Source organism: Myxine glutinosa, chromosome 10 (assembly GCF_964187855.1).
Source record: "Myxine glutinosa chromosome 10, kmMyxGlut1.1, whole genome shotgun sequence".
NCBI lineage: Eukaryota > Metazoa > Chordata > Myxini > Myxiniformes > Myxinidae > Myxine > Myxine glutinosa.
In genome coordinates, this window is record NC_136270.1 from 75,254,635 (window position 1) to 75,274,054 (window position 19,420).

At 47.6% G+C, this 19,420-nt stretch overlaps 1 protein-coding gene across 1 annotated transcript in view; it reads left to right on the forward strand.

The window, feature by feature from the left end:
- Positions 1-19,420, forward strand: part of LOC137433454 (uncharacterized) — a 500,692-nt gene that overhangs the window by 459,655 nt on the left and 21,617 nt on the right. The window contains exon 16 of the mRNA XM_078785196.1: positions 18,047-18,245. Within this exon, the coding sequence (XP_078641322.1) occupies positions 18,047-18,245 (199 nt within the window). The remainder of the gene's footprint in view (positions 1-18,046; positions 18,246-19,420) is intronic.

Here is a 19,420-nt window from a genome sequence, read left to right on the forward strand (position 1 = left end):
TATATGGATTGTATGGTCTTGAGAGAACATAACTTTCATTTGAAAAAGATGATATAACATATATGTGTAGTGATATTAAAAGCAATTCGAATGGTATAAATATTATTTTCATAAAAGTAGAATATTTTAATTTAGTAAAGAAATACATATGTGTGGCCTTTATACGAGGGAATAATTTGTAATATGATAAAATATATATAACGGAGTAACATGCAATATTACATGCATTGGAAATAATTTCAGCATCCTTGAGCAGTTGTCCAACGTCTTCCTTAATCTAAAATATCTAGAAGTCGAATACAAGTGTTGTTTTGGTTGCTCAGGCAAGACATGTCACCTGAGAACAAAGGGTATGGTGAGATATTGGATATTTGGTGGTCATTTTGATTTATGCCAAAAGGGCTATTCATCCAATCAAGTTTGGATGAATAGCTCTTTTGCATAAATAAGTACTAGTACACCCACATCACTACCGGAGGGGCAGGAAGTGTCATTCCTCTTTGGGGTATATACACCGTAGATTACAGTCGATCTGGTTGTGCGACTATTGCGATGATTGTGTTTGTGTGTGTGTATATATATATGTTTGTGTGTGTGTGTGTGTGTGTGTGTGTGTGTATGCACGTGAGTGCGTGTGTGTGTGTGTGTGTGTGTGAGAGTGAGTGTGTATGTGTGCATGCATATGTGTGTGTGTGTGTACGTGTGAGGCATACTTTTGTGTCCTATTAATTACATACGTCTATTAATTAATTGCGTACTATTGAAATGTACCTTTTAACTCTTTATACTTGTGAAACCTGAGACCCCACTTCGACCTTGGAAGACCATTTAAGACCCGTAAGATCCTTAAGACCCCAAATACCCTTAAAGACCGCGACGACCCAAAAGTTCCCGAGGACCCAAAAGACCCCGATAACCCAAAATACCCGGAGAACCCAAAAGACCCCCCGAGTCCGGAAGGCAGGTTTGGTGCAATGGACCAACAGGCCCCTATGCTTCAGCAATTTCCATTGATTATTTTGAGAATCGTCTCTCTAACTCTGCAGTTACAGCATCCAAAACGGGCTTGTACACCTGCTGATTCCACCTGTTTTGTCGAGGTTGGCTTCAGTCGCCGGTGTTTCATGTGCATTTGCTGCCTCTTCTTCGTGCTCTCTTTGACCCAAAGTTGTTAATCTGATTTGAAAAAGGATGCAGCCAATCAACATCACTTGATGCAAATACCGCGATATCTGCCGTGGCTGGAGGAAGAAATCCACGCACTCGGTTTCGTTTCGCTTTGTTAGTTACTCACGTTTAAATAAGGGATGTTTTTAAAAAATCTTGATTCTGAACTCCTGAAAAAAATTAAGGAGGGGGCATTGCCCTCCTGCCCTCCCCCCTCCCCCCATCCCCCAAACCTGTTCAGAACGAGTGTGCGAGGCGAGACTACGAGTGCCATTCTAGTTATTTAGATGTTGTATGCAACTCTTGTTTCTTTATACTAACTCTAATAAACTGTTTGGGTTTTTATATCAACGTTTTATACAACTCGTATAACTTTTTCTGGTATAACTCTTCGGTGATGAATCACTAGACGTGTCAGCTGATTATACTGTTACCGAAGTTGATAGGCCAAATAATTTTCACTGAATTTTTTTTCATGGCCTGTTAATAACCACGTGACAGAATTACAGCTTGTGAACCATCACGAATATTGCAGATTGCTTCAAAATTGCTTTTTCCATATTAAAATATAATGCTTTATTGGTAGAACAAACGAGCATTTTGATCAACGAAATATCAAATGTTAAACGTGAGGAGCCTTAAGATTTGTGTCGGAATTCCATTTTGCGATGGAGTGATTGAATTCGCTCTTTTAGACAATTTGGTTCCGCATTACCAAAACGGCTAACCCTCACAGGCGAGGTGCTAAAAATGACCGGTACCTCTAATAATGCCATTTGCAATTCAACAGAATACATCTCGGTGATGAAAATTATAATCGTGACATTGGGGCCATTTGAGGAGATGGGAAACTAGTTGTTACGTGATCATTTTCATGGAATTACTTTGAGCAGAAATTTCTAGAAGTAAGGGGGAAAATTATTTAAATAAATATTTGAAACTATTTTTAAAGTATTTCTTGAATAAGGTTCTAAAGGATATATTCTTGAAATGTTTTTATGAACATTTACCATGTTTGTTTGCATATGTATAGTGAATGGATAGCTCTTTACATGAAATGAATACATGGCCCCATATGTGAGACACGCATGGCCCCATATCCATATGTACTGCTGATACTCCCTTCCTTTTTGTAATCCAAATTTAAATTCAGTGTTCACTGGAATTGAAACACAGATAACTTCATGAAATGTTTCACCCCTTTCCGTTATTTTACTGATACATATCATTAAAGTGGATATAAGTGTAGATCACACATTTTAACAGGCACACAGTTTAGGTCGAATATATATGTATATATAAAATAAAATATATATATATATATATATACAGACTTGGCATTTAATATGGAATATATATTTTTTCTTGACTTGGGTTTACTTGCTTAAACCAGTATATCAATCTGGTGAGTTTCTTTTACACTTTGGTGATTTATTTGTTAAAAGAACCATGTCACTGATTGTCTGTCACAGCAAGAAGTCAACAACAGGATTATATCACAGGTGGCGTGGCAAAATGTACGGACAGGTGCATTTGACGATTGGCTTCACAGTCGGGTATACAAAGGTTGTTGCGTCTGTATTAGTGGAAAACAACTGCTGCACGTCTACAAAAGTTATTGCCGCTTCCTCTGGAGATGGTCCGTCAACTCGACAATGCTGTTTGTCATGGAGTGGTGGCTTTACGAAATTATGGCATGAAACAGCCTGGTATTGCTCGGCAGTATGGCATCACTCAAGGTCAGGTGTCATAGATCCTGAAACGAAATGCTCAGAGGGGTGTCCCTACTCCAATACCGAGCCATGACGTCCCCGCAGAACCATAAGGAGGGATGATCGCCAGCTGCACCGGTTAGTCCGCAATGGCCGTACCAAGTCAGCTAATCGGCTTAGGGCTGAGTGGCAGCAACTGACAAATGTGCCTGTATCCAGAAGGCCAGTCAACCAACGACTGGTTCAAGCAGGCTATCGTGCCAGGCATCCCCTGAGAAAGCCACGCCTGACCAGACAACACCGCCAGCGCCGATTGCAGTGGGCCAGAGAGCACCATCAATGGCAGCCAGGACACTGGAATCACCTGATCTTCAGTGACGAGTCTAGATTTCTGGTCTATCGTCAAGATGGCCGCGTCCGAGTGCGCAGACAAGTGCATGAAGCCTACAACAAAGATTGTATAGTGCCAAGAGTCCAAGCTGGAGGTGGTGGGGTGACCGTTTGGGCTGCTTTTCATGCAGGGGGCAAAACTGACCTGGTTGTTCTGATGGAAACCTGAACCAGTTCAAGTACTTGGCCATTCTGGAAGAAACATTGCTTCCATTTGCTCGTGCAGCTTTCGAGGAAACTTTGTCTTCCAAGATGACAATGCACGGCCTCATCGTGCTCGCATGATCCAACACTTTCTTGCTGACCGTGGTGTAGAGCATATGGAGTGGACTGCCATGTCCCCGGATATGAATCCGATGGAGAACTTGTGGGCAGAATTAACACATCAAATCGACCACTTGGACCAGCAGCCGACCTCTGTGCGTGAATTGCAGCAGGCTATTGTCACTGCATGGCAAGTGATTCCTCTCCAAACCTTCGCAAATCTCATGAACAGCATGCCTCAACGTGTACGTGCTCTCCTGAATGCTCGTGGGGGTTACAGGAAGTACTGAACTGTAATTTTACTGTCCGTAATCCTAGTCGTAATTTAACTTTTGTTTTTGTTAAAAAAAATTTTGGCTAATGTGCAAAAGAAAGAGATACTTCTGGAAAATGTACAGAAGTTTAACACAGTACTGTCCATGAATTGAGTTCGATATCAGTTTACATCACTTTCAAGGATCAATTTATTTGTTTCGAAATGTCAAATGTGGTTTTTGTTTCTTTTAAAGGTCACATTAACAAAATCTTGAATCATTTCAACATAATTCCAATGAACTTTTGGTTCTAAGACATCTTGAAAAGTAAGTTCACCCCCACAAAAAAAACAATCCATATTAAATGCCAAGTCTGTAGATATATATATATATATATATATATATATATATATATATATATATATATATATATATATATATATATATATATATATATATGTTTATATATATATATATATATATATATATATATATATGTATATATATATATATATATATATATATATATATATATATATATATATATATATATATATATATATATATATATATATATATATATATATATATATATATCTTCTCTATATATAAAGGAGGAGTGTCTGTGTGTGTGTGTGTGTGTGTGTGTGTGTGTGGTGTCTGTCTGGATGTCCGCTTATAACTCAAGAACTACACATCGGAGAAAAGTTTTAGACACAGATTCGGAATCAGCATAAAATCCCGGTGGTTTTAGGCTACGTTTTATTTTAATATCAATGGTTTAAAAAAACCACGCCAGCTGCAATTCCATGGTGTAGTTTGTGGCGGCGCTAGACGTTCGGGGTGTATTGCAATGGTTTGTCGGGTTTGGCTGTGGGTCCAGAATAGCTCCCATTTCCTTATGTTCTTCCACTTTTATTTTGATTCTTCTGTTACAACGCCTTCCTTATCTACCTTATATCCCCCCGATGAGGCCTCTACATAATTTCATGCGGCAGAATTTCGTGCATTTTGAGTGAAAGAAGTGAGACGAAGGTGTAGGAGGAAGAAGAGGCGCGGTCACTGTGGAGGCCTCGATCGTGAGTGGAAATGGCGGGAATTGCGTTTGTATCGCAAAGTAAAGGATCTGCATTCATTTCTGAACTTGCATTGGTGGATTGTTATACATCTGCATTATTTTTCATAAAAAACATTATGTTGAACTTGAAGGCTCCCTGCATGGATTATATATATAGCCCTCATTGAGTTAAAAATAAAAGTAAAAAGCCTGCTATCGCTTGCCAAGCTAGCCGTTCCCCACACCCCCTCCCCTCCCCCTCCCCTCCCCCCTCCCCCTCCCCTCCCCCCTCCCCCACCCCCTCCCCCCTCCCCCACCCCTCCCCCACCCCCTCCCCCTCCCCTCCCCCTCCCTCCCCCTCCCCCTCCCCCTCCACTCCCCCCCCTCACCCCTCCCCTCCCCCTCCCCCCTCCCTCCCCCTCCACCTCCCACTCCCCGTCCACCTCCCCCTCCACCTCCCCACCTCACCTCCCCCTCCCCCCCTCACCTCCCCCTCCCCCACCCCCTCCACTCCCCCCTCGCCCCTCCCCTCCCCCACCCCTCCGCCTCCCCCTCCACTCCTCCTCCCCTCCCCCTCCCCCTCCTCCCCCCTCCCCCTCCCCTCCCCTCCCCCCTCCCCCTCCCCTCCCCTCCCTCTCCCCCCCTCCCCCTCCCTCTCCCCCCTCCCCCTCCCTCTCCCCCTCCCCCTCCCCTGCCCTCCCCCTCCCCCTCCCCCTCCACTCCCCCCTCACCCCTCCCCTCCCCCTCCCCCTCCCCTCCCTCCCCCTCCCCCTCCCCTCCACCTCCCACTCCCCGTCCACCTCCCCACCTCACCTCCCCCTCCCCCCTCACCTCCCCCTCCCCCACCCCCTCCACTCCCCCCTCGCCCCCCCTCCCTCCCCTCCTCTGCCTCCCCCTCCCCTCACCTCCCCCCTCCCCTCCGCCTCCCCCACCCCTCCACCTCCCCCCTCACCTCCACTGCCCCCTCCCCCTCACCTCCCCCCTCCCCCTCCTCCCTCCCCCACCCCTCCCCCTCCCCTCCTCCTCCCCCCTCCCCTCCCCTCCTCCTCCCCCCCTCCCCCTCCCCTCCCTCTCCCCCCTCCCCCTCCCTCTCCCCCCTCCCCCTCCCTCTCCCCCTCTCCCCCCCTCCCCCTCCCTCTCCCCCTCCTGCTCCTCCTCCCCCGCCCCTCCCCCTCCCCTCCCCCCTCCCCCTCCCCTCCCCCCTCCCCCTTCCCCTCCCCTCCCCCCTCCCCCTCCCCTCCCCACTCCCCCCTCCCCCCTCCCCCTCCCCTCCCCCTCCCCCTCCCCTCCCCCTCCCCCTCCCCCCTCCCCACTCCCCCTCCCCCTCCCCCCCTCCCCACTCCCCCTCCCCCTCCCCCTCCCCTCCCCCTCCCCCTCCCCCCTCCCCACTCCCCCTCCCCCTCCCCCCTCCCCACTCCCCCTCCCCCTCCCCCTCCCCCCTTCCCCCTCCCCCTCCCCCATTCCCCCTCCCTTCCCCCTCCCCCTCCCCCTCCCTCCTCACCCCCTCCCCCTCCCCCCTTCCCCCTCCCCCTCCCCTCCCCCTTCCCCCTCCCCCTTCCCCCTCCCTCCTCACCCCCTCCCCCCTCCCCCCTCCCCCCTCACCCCTCACCCCTCACCCCTCCCCCCCTCCCCCCTCACCCCTCCCCCCTCCCCTCGCCCCCTCACCCTCCCTCCTCTTCTCCCCTCTCCTCCTCCCCCTCCCTCCTCTTCTCCCCTCCCCTCCTCTTCTCCCCTCCCCCCCCCTCTTCTCCCCTCCCCACCCTCTCCTCCCCTCCCCCCCCCGTTCCCCGCCGCTCCCCTTCCTCGTCCCCTCCCTTCCCCCGCCCGGCAATGCCGGGTACTTCCCATGGCCAGCTGTACGTGGGCTGCTCGAGGGTTGGAAAACCAAGCAATCTTTATGTCTTGGCACCAAGTAAGAAAAACCAGAAATGTTGTATACCAAGAGGTTTTGAGAAATTGAAAATTGACAAAACGTCATGTAGGAAATGTACTGTGATATTGCTCTAAAATATACATGTTCTTTTCATCATATATTTGTATTATTCTTATTCAACCCGGGCGAAGCCGGGTACCTCAGCTAGTATATATATATATCCGTGCAGTGTCTGTGTTGTGTTGTCTGTCCTGTGTTGTCACTGAACTACTTTCTCAAACTTTTGTGAAATCGTACCAAACTTCTGGTGTGCACATATCTCTCCCGTCGGTATGTCCTAAGGGTATTTGTTTTGAAAAATTTTGGCATTTTTTAATTTTTATGGAATTTTTTGGGGAATTGTTTTTTTTCAACTTTAATTGTTTATAAAATGTGATATCACGTATATATTACAAATACATTTGAATATTGAATATTTTGAATTATTGTTTGAATTATGATTGGTTTAAACCATGACAAAACGGCAACTCGGGTACAGTCATTTATCTATACTAGGGCATGCCCGTACTATATATATATCTAAAATTATATCCCCCCCCCTCTATTTACATGAAATGGTTTGGTCCAAAGCGAACGGCTTGCGAGTACGGTGACAATCCCCCCCCTCTATTTACATGAAATGGTTTGGTCCAAAGCGAACGGCTTGCGGAGTTTGGTAAAGAAATCGCCATAGCGTGCACAAACGCGCAGGAAAGCGAAAGAATCGCAAATTAGTTTTAATTAGTTTTAAAACATAGTTTAACGCCAACATAGTTTGCCAACGTGAAATAAATGAATACGCTCTCAAATGTGCCGTCCGAGGCAGAGTCTGTTCGGCACGTTCGGCACACGTGATAGCTCGCTGCTCTCTGATTGGTTGAATCGTTTTTTGGACATAGCTCGGTAACTACTTGTCCGATTAATATGAAACCTTGAAAAGGCACATCCTCGGGTCCCCAGCAATATACCTGGCAAGTTTAAAGTATATCGGACCCGTGGTTGTCGAGAAACAGCGGTCACAGACATACAAACATACAAACATACACACAGAGATTACTGGAATTATAGATAGATATCTACACATCTGGGCAGTGTCTGTGTTGTCACTTAACGACTCCCTCAAACTTTTGTTTCCGTGGTTGTTAAGTGTTTTTAATAACGTTGTGGTGGTTTTGAATCACGTGGTGGTGAGGTGTTTTTAAATCACATGGTGGTGAGGTGTTTTTAAATCACATGGTGGTGAGATGTTTTGAATTACGTGGTGGTGAGGTATTTATAATTACGTGGTGGTGAGGTGTTTTTAATGATGTGGTGGTGAGGTGTTTTGAATTACGTGGTGGTGAGGTATTTATAATTACGTGGTGGTGAGGTTTTTTAAATGATGTGGTGGTGAGGTGTTTTTAAATCACATGGTGGTGAGGTGTTTTGAATTATGTGGTGGTGAGGTGTTTTGAATTACGTGGTGGTGAGGTGTTTTTAATTATGTGGTGATGAGGTGTTTTGAATTACGTGGTGGTGAGGTGTTTTGAATTACTTCATGGTGAGCTGTTTTGAATTACTTGGTGGTGAGGTGTTTTTAAATGACGTGGTGGTGAGGTGTTTTTAATTTCGTGGCTGTGAGGTGTTTTTATTACGTGTTTAATGGCTGTGAGGTGTTTTTATTACGTGTTTAATGGCTGTGAGGTGTTTTTAATTTCATGGTGGTGAGGAGTTTTTATTTCGTGTTTTATGGCTGTGAGGTGTTTTTATTACGTGTTTTATGGCTGTGAGGTGTTTTTATTACGTGTTTTATGGCTGTGAGGTGTTTTTAATTTCGTGGTGGTGAGGTGTTTTTATTACGGGTTTTATGGCTGTGTGGTGTTTATATTACGTGTTTTATGGTGGTGAGGTGTTTTTAATTTCGTGGTGGTGAGGTGTTTTTATTATGTGTTTTATGGCTGTGAGGTGTTTTTATCACGTGTTTTATGGCTGTGAGGTGTTTTTATTACGGGTTTTATGGCTGTGAGGTGTTTTTATTACGTGTTTTATGGTGGTGAGATGTTTTTAATTTCGTGGTGGTGAGGTGTTTTTATTATGTGTTTTATGGCTGTGAGGTGTTTTTATCACGTGTTTTATGGCTGTGAGGTGTTTTTATTACGTGTTTTATGGCTGTGAGGTGTTTTTATTACGTGTTTTATGGCTGTGAGGTGTTTTTATTACGTGTTTTATGGCTGTGAGGTGTTTTTATAACGTGTTTTATGGCTGTGAGGTGTTTTTATTACGTGTTTTATGGCTGTGAGGTGTTTTTATTACGTGTTTTATGGCTGTGAGGTGTTTTTATTACGTGTTTTATGGCTGTGAGGTGTTTTTATTTACTTGGTGGTGAGGTGTTTTAAATTACTTGGTGGTGAGGTGTTTTGAATTACTTGGTGGTGAGGTGTTTTGAATTACTTGGTGGTGAGGTGTAATCATCCAAAACTTCCAGTCTGCACCTACCCCTCCCCTATGTATGTGCTAAGGGGTTCTTTCTTGAAAAAAAACAAACATTCAACCTTAATCTTCAACCTAAATTGCCGATAAAAAAGTAATATCAGAAACACAACAAATACATTTGTGCAAAATAATTGTTTGTATTATGATTGGTGTAAATCATGACAACACAGCAACTCAGGTACAGTCATTATCCTCAGCTAAAATAAGCCCATTCCTCAGTAACGACGCATGGTGAGGCAAGCGTATCGAGTCGAGCCATGCTAGTGTATGTATATTTTTATGTATGTATGTATGTATGTATGTATGTATGTATGTGTGTATATATTGTTACGGATCTCGGTCATCTGCCTTCCCCTTATCAAGGGGGGTTTTAATCCCCCTTGTCTGTTACTGACCGACGTGAGTCCTGGAAATCCCAACGCTCCTTCCGGTCGGGAGCAGCCAGGGTAATTGGTCAATGAAAAGTCCCAAGGACTTGAGTGCCACTCCTGACAACGAAGCAGGGAAGGGACTCCCGCTCGAACCACGGTTTTAGATGGACTAGTTGTCGAGCGGTTTTAGCAACCCGGAGTTCGAGCCGTTAACAAAGACTAACCCGATTGCGGAGCTTTGGCCGAAATCGCACCACAGGAACTCAATTGGGAAATCACTAAAGCGATCGGATGAGGAAGAAGAAACCAAAGGTAAGAAATAACAGGATTTATTATTATTTACACCAAAAACCCAAAGAAGAAGAAGGAACGAAGTAATTTACAGGGAAGAGGAAGAAGCAGATACACAGGGCAAATCTTACTTACACAAGCTTAACATATATACCAGACAACACAAAGGACAGACGACGGGCAGACTCACACGAATGGGGAATTGCATGTAGGATTGGCTGGAGGGAGAAGAAGGTGGGACCACAGGGCTGGAAGGATTAGGTTCAGCTCCGTGCAAATGGCAGGGCTGGAGGTGAGCGGCCGCCGACTCCCCGCACTCTGGCTCACATGGCGGCGTTGCTTCGCGGCAGCGCGTCAAAGCTGCCCGCGGCAGGGGCTGGTTGAAGCAGCGTCGTCTCTCTCTCGTACCTCACTCCACAGAACTTGTCCAGCGCACCTCCCTCAAAAACTCTGCCTCATGCGCTCTTAATGCGTGCTCCCTCACTCATCTGCTCCCTTACGCATTTGCTCCCTTACGCATCTGCGGTGGGGGCTGATGCATCGGGTTTTATAACCCCGCCCTCTTGAGCCATACCCACTCATTCTTGGTTGGTCGTAAGGGGTTTCTGGCTCCACCCTTTGATGACGATGGGCGGGCCACGCCCTTCTTCTCCGAGCTGGAGCACATGGTGAATGGCGGCAAATGCAGTTGGAAATGAAGGCTTTGGGCAATTGAAAAGGGGGATCTATCTTATTTGATTTGGTGCAGCGTAAGATCGACGATGGGACACATGGCCTTAACTGAAACACAGAATAACGGAATAACTATAGAGAGGTTCTATGGTTGGCTACGTCCTTGTACATGGACTAGCTAAAGTGCTCATTTCAATTAACAGCCAATTAAGGGGGAAATGTACACAGGGGTTATTTATAAGGAATTTTAATACTAAATTTGATGTGAAGGTTCTAAAAACTGCAACAATATATATATATATATATATATATATATATATATATATATATATATATATATATATTGTTGCGGATATGGCATTTGGCCTCCATATCCGCTTGTAAATATTCCCCTATTTCCCCAATACTCCCCAACTATCCCCAATCCCCCATTCCCTAGTCCCATTGTCTGTAAACAACACTCTGTAGAACCGACCTTCCCCTTTTTCCCCCATTAAATGTCGTGCCCAGGTCCACCGCATCTCACGTAGACAACTTTCGGACATCTTGCTAGTTATTCTTAGTCTATGTCAGTTAAGGACTCGTTTCCATTAATTCTGACTCTTCGTTGCACCAGAATGTGATTGTATGGCACCAATAGTGAGTTTAGGACCTCCCCATACCTCCTCCCATCTTCCCCATGCAACAACAACAACAACAACTACAACAACAACTACAACAACAGAGGGGGGCGGCGCGCGCGGGGAGTGTGCGTCCTCACTCCGGCTCAGTTAGCCGCCATTACCCATGTGCGCCGACGGGGTTACCACGAAGGGGCTGCCTGTCGGCCCCTCGTCAAGGGCGGAGCCGGTAACCCCCCGCACCCAATGAGAAGCAACGGGCCGATTCCATCTGGGGCGGAGCTAACGAGCCGAGGGCGTGTCACTCCCCGCCGGATATACGCGACGACTAACCGGATGTGAGGTGAGATGCGCCTGAACTACGGAGAGCAAAGGACGCCACCCCCAGCGCGACGATACCTCCCCGCATCTTTGGACCGGACCGGGTCGATTCTGTCCTTGAGCCAAGAGTGCACCTTGAGCCATCGACTACCCGCTTTCCTTGCCATCAATCCCCGTGTGAGTCAGTTTTGTCCTGTTTATCTGTCGTCTGTCGGGGCTATTATAAGACCGTAACTAAGTGCCTACCTTCCTATGTTGTACCTCTCATCCCTGTAATCTGAACGTTCCGAACTAATATAACCTCCTCCGGAGGTCTTGAGAACTGAACCCTTGGTGTCGTGTCATTTTAACCCAGCCGTTGTGTCCTTTCCTTCATTGATTTAGCATAGCGCGATTCGGCCAACGTTCGAGTGTAATCGGGTAACCTGTGCGAACACGGCGGCCATTCCGCTCGGTCAAGCAACATCTAAGTCGTGTCCGTAACAATTGGTGTCAGGAGTGTCGGATTCGGACCTGGGACTAAATTTATTAGGCCCAAATTTTGGAACACCAATTGTACCATTAGGGTAACATTTTGGTGTTGGGAAGTAGAATTCGATCCGGAGCGCGTTTCCCGCGCTCGAAATTATAACGGCGAAATTTGATTTTGTTTTACGAAAATAAAAACCCGAATTTTGAAAGTCGCGCTATGGCAGACCAAGTCGGCTGGGTTCCGGTAGTGGAGAGTGGGGTAAAATCGACCCAGGACCCCAGGGAAGAAGTGGGGAAAATGGTGGAGGAGAGTAAAGAAGGTGTGGTTGAGGGGGTATCAGGTGCACAAAATGGCGCTCTCGCGCACGTGGTTACAGCGGCACCAAATTTTGCCGCGCCCGTGACCGTAGTATTGTTGGATTCGAACCTTGTGCTACAAATGGAGGCCCTCATGCTAGAAATGGAAAACAGGATAGGAAACCAAATTGAAGCAATAACGAACAGAATGGGTGACCGCATGCAAAAATGTGGGGAGACCATGGATCGCATGGTGGGCGAAAGGGTCCCAGGGGTGCACGAGGAGGTAACGCGAGTCGAAAAGCGTTGGTTGAGCGAAGCGGAGGAAAGCACGGGTACAATGACGGGGGTAGAAATCGCGACACGGGGTTTGGAAAAGCCGGCGACCGATGAGGTAGAGGGAATTTTATTAAAGCCAACGGTCGTCGAGGAGAATAAAGAAAAAGCAGTAGCGGGAATTAAAATTGAAGAGATGACGGAGGTAGCCCGGGAATTGCAGGGAGAAATGGATTATGTACAAAGTCCCTGCTCACATCACGATGCTGTACTCGCTAATCCAAATGGAAGTTTGCAGGTTTTGGTGCAGGGAGGAAGAAGAACCCCGAAGGTGAGACGTGCTGTGTATTGTGCTGGGAGATTTTGTAAATGGATGTTTAGCGACAAAAGAATTGTCGCGCGATTGGGATCGATATGGCACCCGGGCGTTGGTGAAGGGTCCCGTGTGAGTGGAAATGGCATGCGTGGGAGAAAAAAAGTGTGCGTCGGCGAGTGGGTGTGCTATAAAGTGTGGGAGTGAAACCGAGTGCGAGCGAGAATGCACGTCGGGGTGTACGAAGTGTGACACGGAGAGTAAGGTGGCGGTGGAACGTGTGCGAGGAAGCACACCTGAGTTGGTCATGGCGCGGGTGTGGGAGAGCCCATGTGAGCGCGTTAGTGGGTGGATGCAAGAGTGCACGCCCATGGTGAGTGTTACGGAGGACGTAACGGAGGAGAGGTGTGGACCAAAGTGTGCGCGAGAGGTGTGGTGTGTAACAGGGAGAGCGTTGGTGGAATGTACGGACGGCGTTGGAACGCCAGGTTTTGTGAGGGTGAAAGGGGTAGCGTATGCTTGTAAGCATGCAAGTAAAGCACCGATGGTAACCGGTTTAGTGGTTAGAGCGACGGATAGCCGATGCGAGCACTCGGTGCGAGGGGTGCTTGGTTGGGTGCGGGGCCCGGCGCGGATCGATGCTGCGTCGCTTCTCTTCGAAGCGTCGTTGCCGATTCGGGCTTGGCCCCGCCCCGCACGGTCGAGTCCGGACTTTGTCGGGCGAGGCGACCTGTCCGGTTCAAGGGCGAGTGGGAGGAGGCGGAACGGTGCCCCCTCGTGGGGACGGGGTTCCGACCGGGGGAGATTGAGCCATCGGGCCCGGGACCGCAAGGTGCCGCGCCGAGATGGTGCGTGGAGTCTCGGTCCAACCAAACCACCTCCCTTGAACCGAAAGCCGGACGGACTCAACCTGCAGGCGACCAAACCACCCGAATTCATTGCTCGGCTTTACGAACCGAGTTTAATGATGTCACGGCGCACCGAGAGGATCTAATAAGTAGACGGGTGATGAGGATAGTGTTTTGGCCCCAAAATTAGAAAAAAACAAAATTTGATGATTGGCAAAGGATTGGCAGTAATGATTGGCAGATGATGGGTAGTGATTGGCAAATTTTTGATTTGTTGAAATTTGATGTGCAAAATTGGTAGTGAGCGATGGGCCCGGTGGGTAAGGGTGGCATCCCTGCCACCCTTCCCATGGTGGGGCAAAGGAGCTATAGCTTATGGGGTGTATGGCAGTGAAAACTAGCCCGGGTGGGTTAGGATATTGGTAGGGATCTAGCGAAGATGACATTAGGTGATGATAAGGTTAGTTAGTGACTGATACCTGTAGTGGGGACGCAGGTAGATTAGTGTGGATGATAATGACGAGGGAGCGCAATAGTTTAAAGGGACGACTGGGAAGCGCAAGTTTCAGAGGGGAGTAGTTAGATGAGATGATGCTGTGTGAGAGCTGGACAGGTGTGTGGAGCAGTGTATGAGTAGTGAGTGTTGTGGATCAGCGCGAATGCGCTTGGGGAGAGAAGGGTGCAGGTGGCACCAGGTGTGAGAGCACAGGTGTGTGGAATATATGGAGCAGAGAATGAGTGGTGTGGAGAGAGTTGGAGTAAGTGGTACGGAGTGGTGTGCATGGTGCGAAGGTGTGGATGGGGGAAGAGTGGACCCCCTTTCACGAGTACCCGGGGCGGGTAGTGTAAGTGTTAGGTAGAGGGTATAGGTAAATTGTGGTTGGATATTGGCATTTGTGGTGCGGGTTGCAGAATGGTATTGTGGATGGGTGCATTAGTGTTGTGGAAATGGCTGGGCGTGTAGCCTGTTAGTGTGTGTAGTTGGTTGGGCACTCCACCACTGTGAGGATGTCGGCCAGGTGAGGCCGCAGGTGGGCTCTGGGAGCCGTTAGTGTCAGTGGGGCCCGAGGATCCGGAGGACGGACCCGGGTAGCCCAGTGCCAGAGAGGGCACCGAGTGGGGAGAGCGCCAGAGGGCCTTCCCCAGGTAGTTAGGGTAAGGAGCAGGTAAGCTCGGAGGCAACTGCAGTGGTGGAGGTGTGCAGGTGGGTAGACTTGCTGGGAAAGCTACACGTCGCGGCCCAGAAATTGTGCGAGGGCACCGGGAGATGAATCGGGGGAGTGAGACCCCAAATTGAGAGGCACCACAGTTGGTCAATGGGAATTGGTTTTTAGAACCCATAGAGTAAGTTGGCCAATGGATTGGCAGGGAAAGACCCCGGGTAGTGTAAAGTGTGTTAATGTCATTTAGAGGATAGTTAGGATTGAAGTCTCCTCGCACCATCTACATGCACTCACCTGAGATGACGTACCTCCACACCATGCCATGTTTTGTTATTTTATTGTGCAGATGTTTGGAATGTGAGACGCATCATGACGTGGGTGTGACATTGTGTTTTGTTGTTCCATCTCTTCCTCCTTATGAGGATTGATGATGAATTTGGTGATGGCAAATTTTGGATAGAGGGATTGTGGAGACGAATTTGGTATAGGGGAAATATGGGGAAGACGTGACAGTAGTGACGAATTCGTAAATGTGTAGATTTTTGTACATATGGGGTAAGGGTAGGGTAGGTGACAGGGGGGTGACGTACGGTAGGGACGAGCTTTCTCACTTCGCCCTCCGTACGCATTTCGCCTTGCATTGCCTTATGGATGTGTACCCTTGTGACCTTACCTCTCGCTCATTGTCTTTCCCCTTTTGTCTCCCACATGACCTGTGCGCCATTGGGTGCCGAGGGGAGCGTGCGTGAGTCGGCCATTGTGCGCCCGGCACTCTCAGAACCAGCTGTCTGCATCGATGCACCACATTATGGACCACATGCCTGTGGCCGAGCACCACTGATGGACCCCATGGGTTGGGGCATGGCCCCTCTGCTGGAACCGGCCATGAGGGCCCGAAATCTTGCTGGCGGACCTTGGCCACAGGGCACCGATGCCCCACAGGTGAACCACACGTAGTCGGCCCTGTGGGCCATAAATAAAGAAAATAAAAAGGACACATGGGGCACACTTTATTGCAAATAGGCCGCCAGTAAGAAAATGAAAGAAAGACAACAACTGGAAGACAATAATAATAACCAGCAGAGGGAGCCGAAGAGCAAGAGACACCTGCAGGGTTAGGGGTTGTTGTTTTTATTTTCATGAACAATGGTGACTGCACCGATTGGTGCTTGAGGGTGCTTTGGTGCGTTTTTGGGTGCTTTAATGGTGCATTGATGCAGAGCAGACTGTCTCCCCCCCAGAAAGAACAATCACAGGTCCTGGGTTAGTCTTGTAAATAAAGTAGCGTCTTGTGTAAATAATTATGCTCCCTACCGGCTGTATGTTTAGTTTGCGAATTCTTTCCGGATTCGGTTATTCTGTGGGTGTGTTTCTGAGAGGAGAAGGGTGCAATGTCGCAGGGGGACATATTTACTCATTTGTGAATATCTGTAAAACTGTCGCACTCAGGGTAGAGTTAATAGTAGAGGGAACTACATCTGAGTGCCACACTAAAATAGGTAAAAATTTATCGGGTCGGGACGCCCTGAGGGTAGAGAAGGGTGCAATGTTGCGGATATGGCATTTGGCCTCCATATCCGCTTGTAAATATTCCCCTATTTCCCCAATACTCTCCAACTATCCCCAATCCCCCATTCCCTAGTCCCATTGTCTGTAAACAACACTCTGTAGAACCGACCTTCCCCTTTTTCCCCCATTAAATGTCGTGCCCAGGTCCACCGCATCTCACGTAGACAACTTTCGGACATCTTGCTAGTTATTCTTAGTCTATGTCAGTTAAGGACTCGTTTCCATTAATTCTGACTCTTCGTTGCACCAGAATGTGATTGTATGGCACCAATAGTGAGTTTAGGACCTCCCCATACCTCCTCCCATCTTCCCCATGCAACAACAACAACAACAACAACTACAACAACTACAACAACAACTACAACAACAGAGGGGGGCGGCGCGCGCGGGGAGTGTGCGTCCTCACTCCGGCTCGGTTAGCCGCCATTACCCATGTGCGCCGACGGGGTTACCACGAAGGGGCTGCCTGTCGGCCCCTCGTCAAGGGCGGAGCCGGTAACCCCCCGCACCCAATGAGAAGCAACGGGCCGATTCCATCTGGGGCGGAGCTAACGAGCCGAGGGCGTGTCACTCCCCGCCGGATATACGCGACGACTAACCGGATGTGAGGTGAGATGCGCCCGAACTACGGAGAGCAAAGGACGCCACCCCCAGCGCGACGATACCTCCCCGCATCTTTGGACCGGACCGGGTGGATTCTGTCCTTGAGCCAAGAGTGCACCTTGAGCCATCGACTACCCGCTTTCCTTGCCATCAATCCCCGTGTGAGTCAGTTTTGTCCTGTTTATCTGTCGTCTGTCGGGGCTATTATAAGACCGTAACTGGGCGCGTCCACTAATGGAACGCCTCTCGCTTCCCAGATCGAGGGCCACGTGGTCAGGAGAACCTCGTCCCTTCCGGTCACACTTTGCCTATCGGCCGGCCTCGAAGACCGAAATTGTGACGGTGTCACCCGAAAAATTTGAAATTACGAAATTTGAAAAAATTTGAAAAAAAAAATTACGGAATTTCAAGTGGCCCAATATCTGAAAATGTTCGCAACATATTAATGTACATTTGTGCCAAATTTGGTGCTTGTATCACAAAATGCACAATTCTTTTGAATATTTGGGCTAAGCCGCCCCACTAATATATATATAACTGACGTCACATGTTTAGGTTCCACATTTGTATATTTTTTAATATTTCCATATTTTACAACTTCGGTATTTGTAATTTGTCTATTATAATGGGTGGTGGTGGTGGAAGGGTGCATGTTTCATCAACCCGCATAATTATGCACAAGACAATCGTAAAGAAAAGGATGTACACTTTTAATGGTGCAGATAGTTGAAAGATGACAATTAAAATTTTCAACAGTTACACATAGTTTTATTTTCCATTATTTCCCCAGTCAATCAAATTGCATGACCATTGCCGATTTGTAAATTCATATTAAGCTTGATTATAAAAATATATGCATGACAGGTTCAATGAAGTTTATTGGAATAATGGGATTGCTGGTAGATCTTTATGGTATTATAGAAGGAAGATTTCAGTGAAGGGTGATGTCTGTTAACTGGCTTCTTATGCGTGTTTGTGTGACCAATTACCCTCATTCTCCAAGGAAAATATGCACTCCGTGATCTGGTCCAACGGCTACCCAGTGGAGAGGTGACAAACTCCCCGGGACAAGAAGCAAGGGTAGCAGCGGTGTGCTGTGCTTTGAACGAGGTGGTCAGTCGTAATGCTGAGAATGCCCGAGCGCTACGTGATGCTGGGGGAATAACTCGGCTCGTCGCCATTGTTCGTGGTAGAGCCGGAAAGTAAGGGTCTCAACTTCAGTATCCATCTCACCTCCACAAACTATTCTTATTATTTTTAAATACATTTCTTGCAATGGCCTTGCTTCAGTTGATCTTACTTTACTCGTTGACTTCTCAAGGCTTGTACAATACCAGAGGGTATGTCTCTCTACCTCTCAATTCAATTCACCATCCTTAAGCCAAACTGGACACATTAATCGACCGCAGAAAAAAAAAATTCATCTGAGCATTTGTCACTCCTGATTCTTAACAGTGACAACCAATTTCGTAAGGATATTTGTTTGGGTTATTAAGCTGAATTGTGCTTCTCGGACAACAAGAGTTGGAACGATGTTGGATGATGACAAATGTGAAAAACATGTTATCATCAAATTCTGTTTTTACTGAATTACAATATAGCACCTATTGGACCAGGAACATTATTGAATCTCAGTCGTGATAAGCACCTGCTGGATCTCTTGCAACAATATAAATTCCTACCACGTAACATCCCTCATCCTTCATACAGACAGGAAGCAGCCTCTTCACTCCTGCAGACCTTGATAGAACATGAGCGGGTTCAACACTTGGAACATGTCTTTCAATCCTGACAAATCTCACACTCTCATTCTGTTTCTCTGAAAATATAGTCTGGCGAAACCTCCCATCTCCTTCCTTAACAATCCTCTTGAAAAAGTTCCGTCACTCAAACATTTGGACCTCACTATCAGCTATGATCCTTTTTTAGGCAAACCACTTGTCTAAGTTGACATCCAAAGCCAGTCAGCGACTGGGAATCCTGCATCATGCAAAGTCTTTCCTTGATACATCTGAATCTTCATCTACCTGCAAGGCTTTCATCTGCAGTACTGCTCTCCCCTCTGGGCTAGCAGCCTAGCACCCCTGCCTCACACCTTGTTCACCTTGATGCTTTGGAAAGTAGAGCCTTAAAGATTATTGGAATCTCCTGCGATGAAGCTGTCTTTGGGCCTATCACTTTCACATTGGAAACAGGTCGGTGGTCTCTGTCTTCTACCACCTCCTTTCTTGTCTTTCACCCTTTGCCCTGGCCATGCTCTGCCCTCCCAACACCTCCCCCCTGGTTTCTGCAAAGTGTACGCAGTCTACCAGTAACCCCACTCTGGTGAACTCCCAAAATCCCGACTCACTGCTCACCTCCACTCATTCGTTACTCT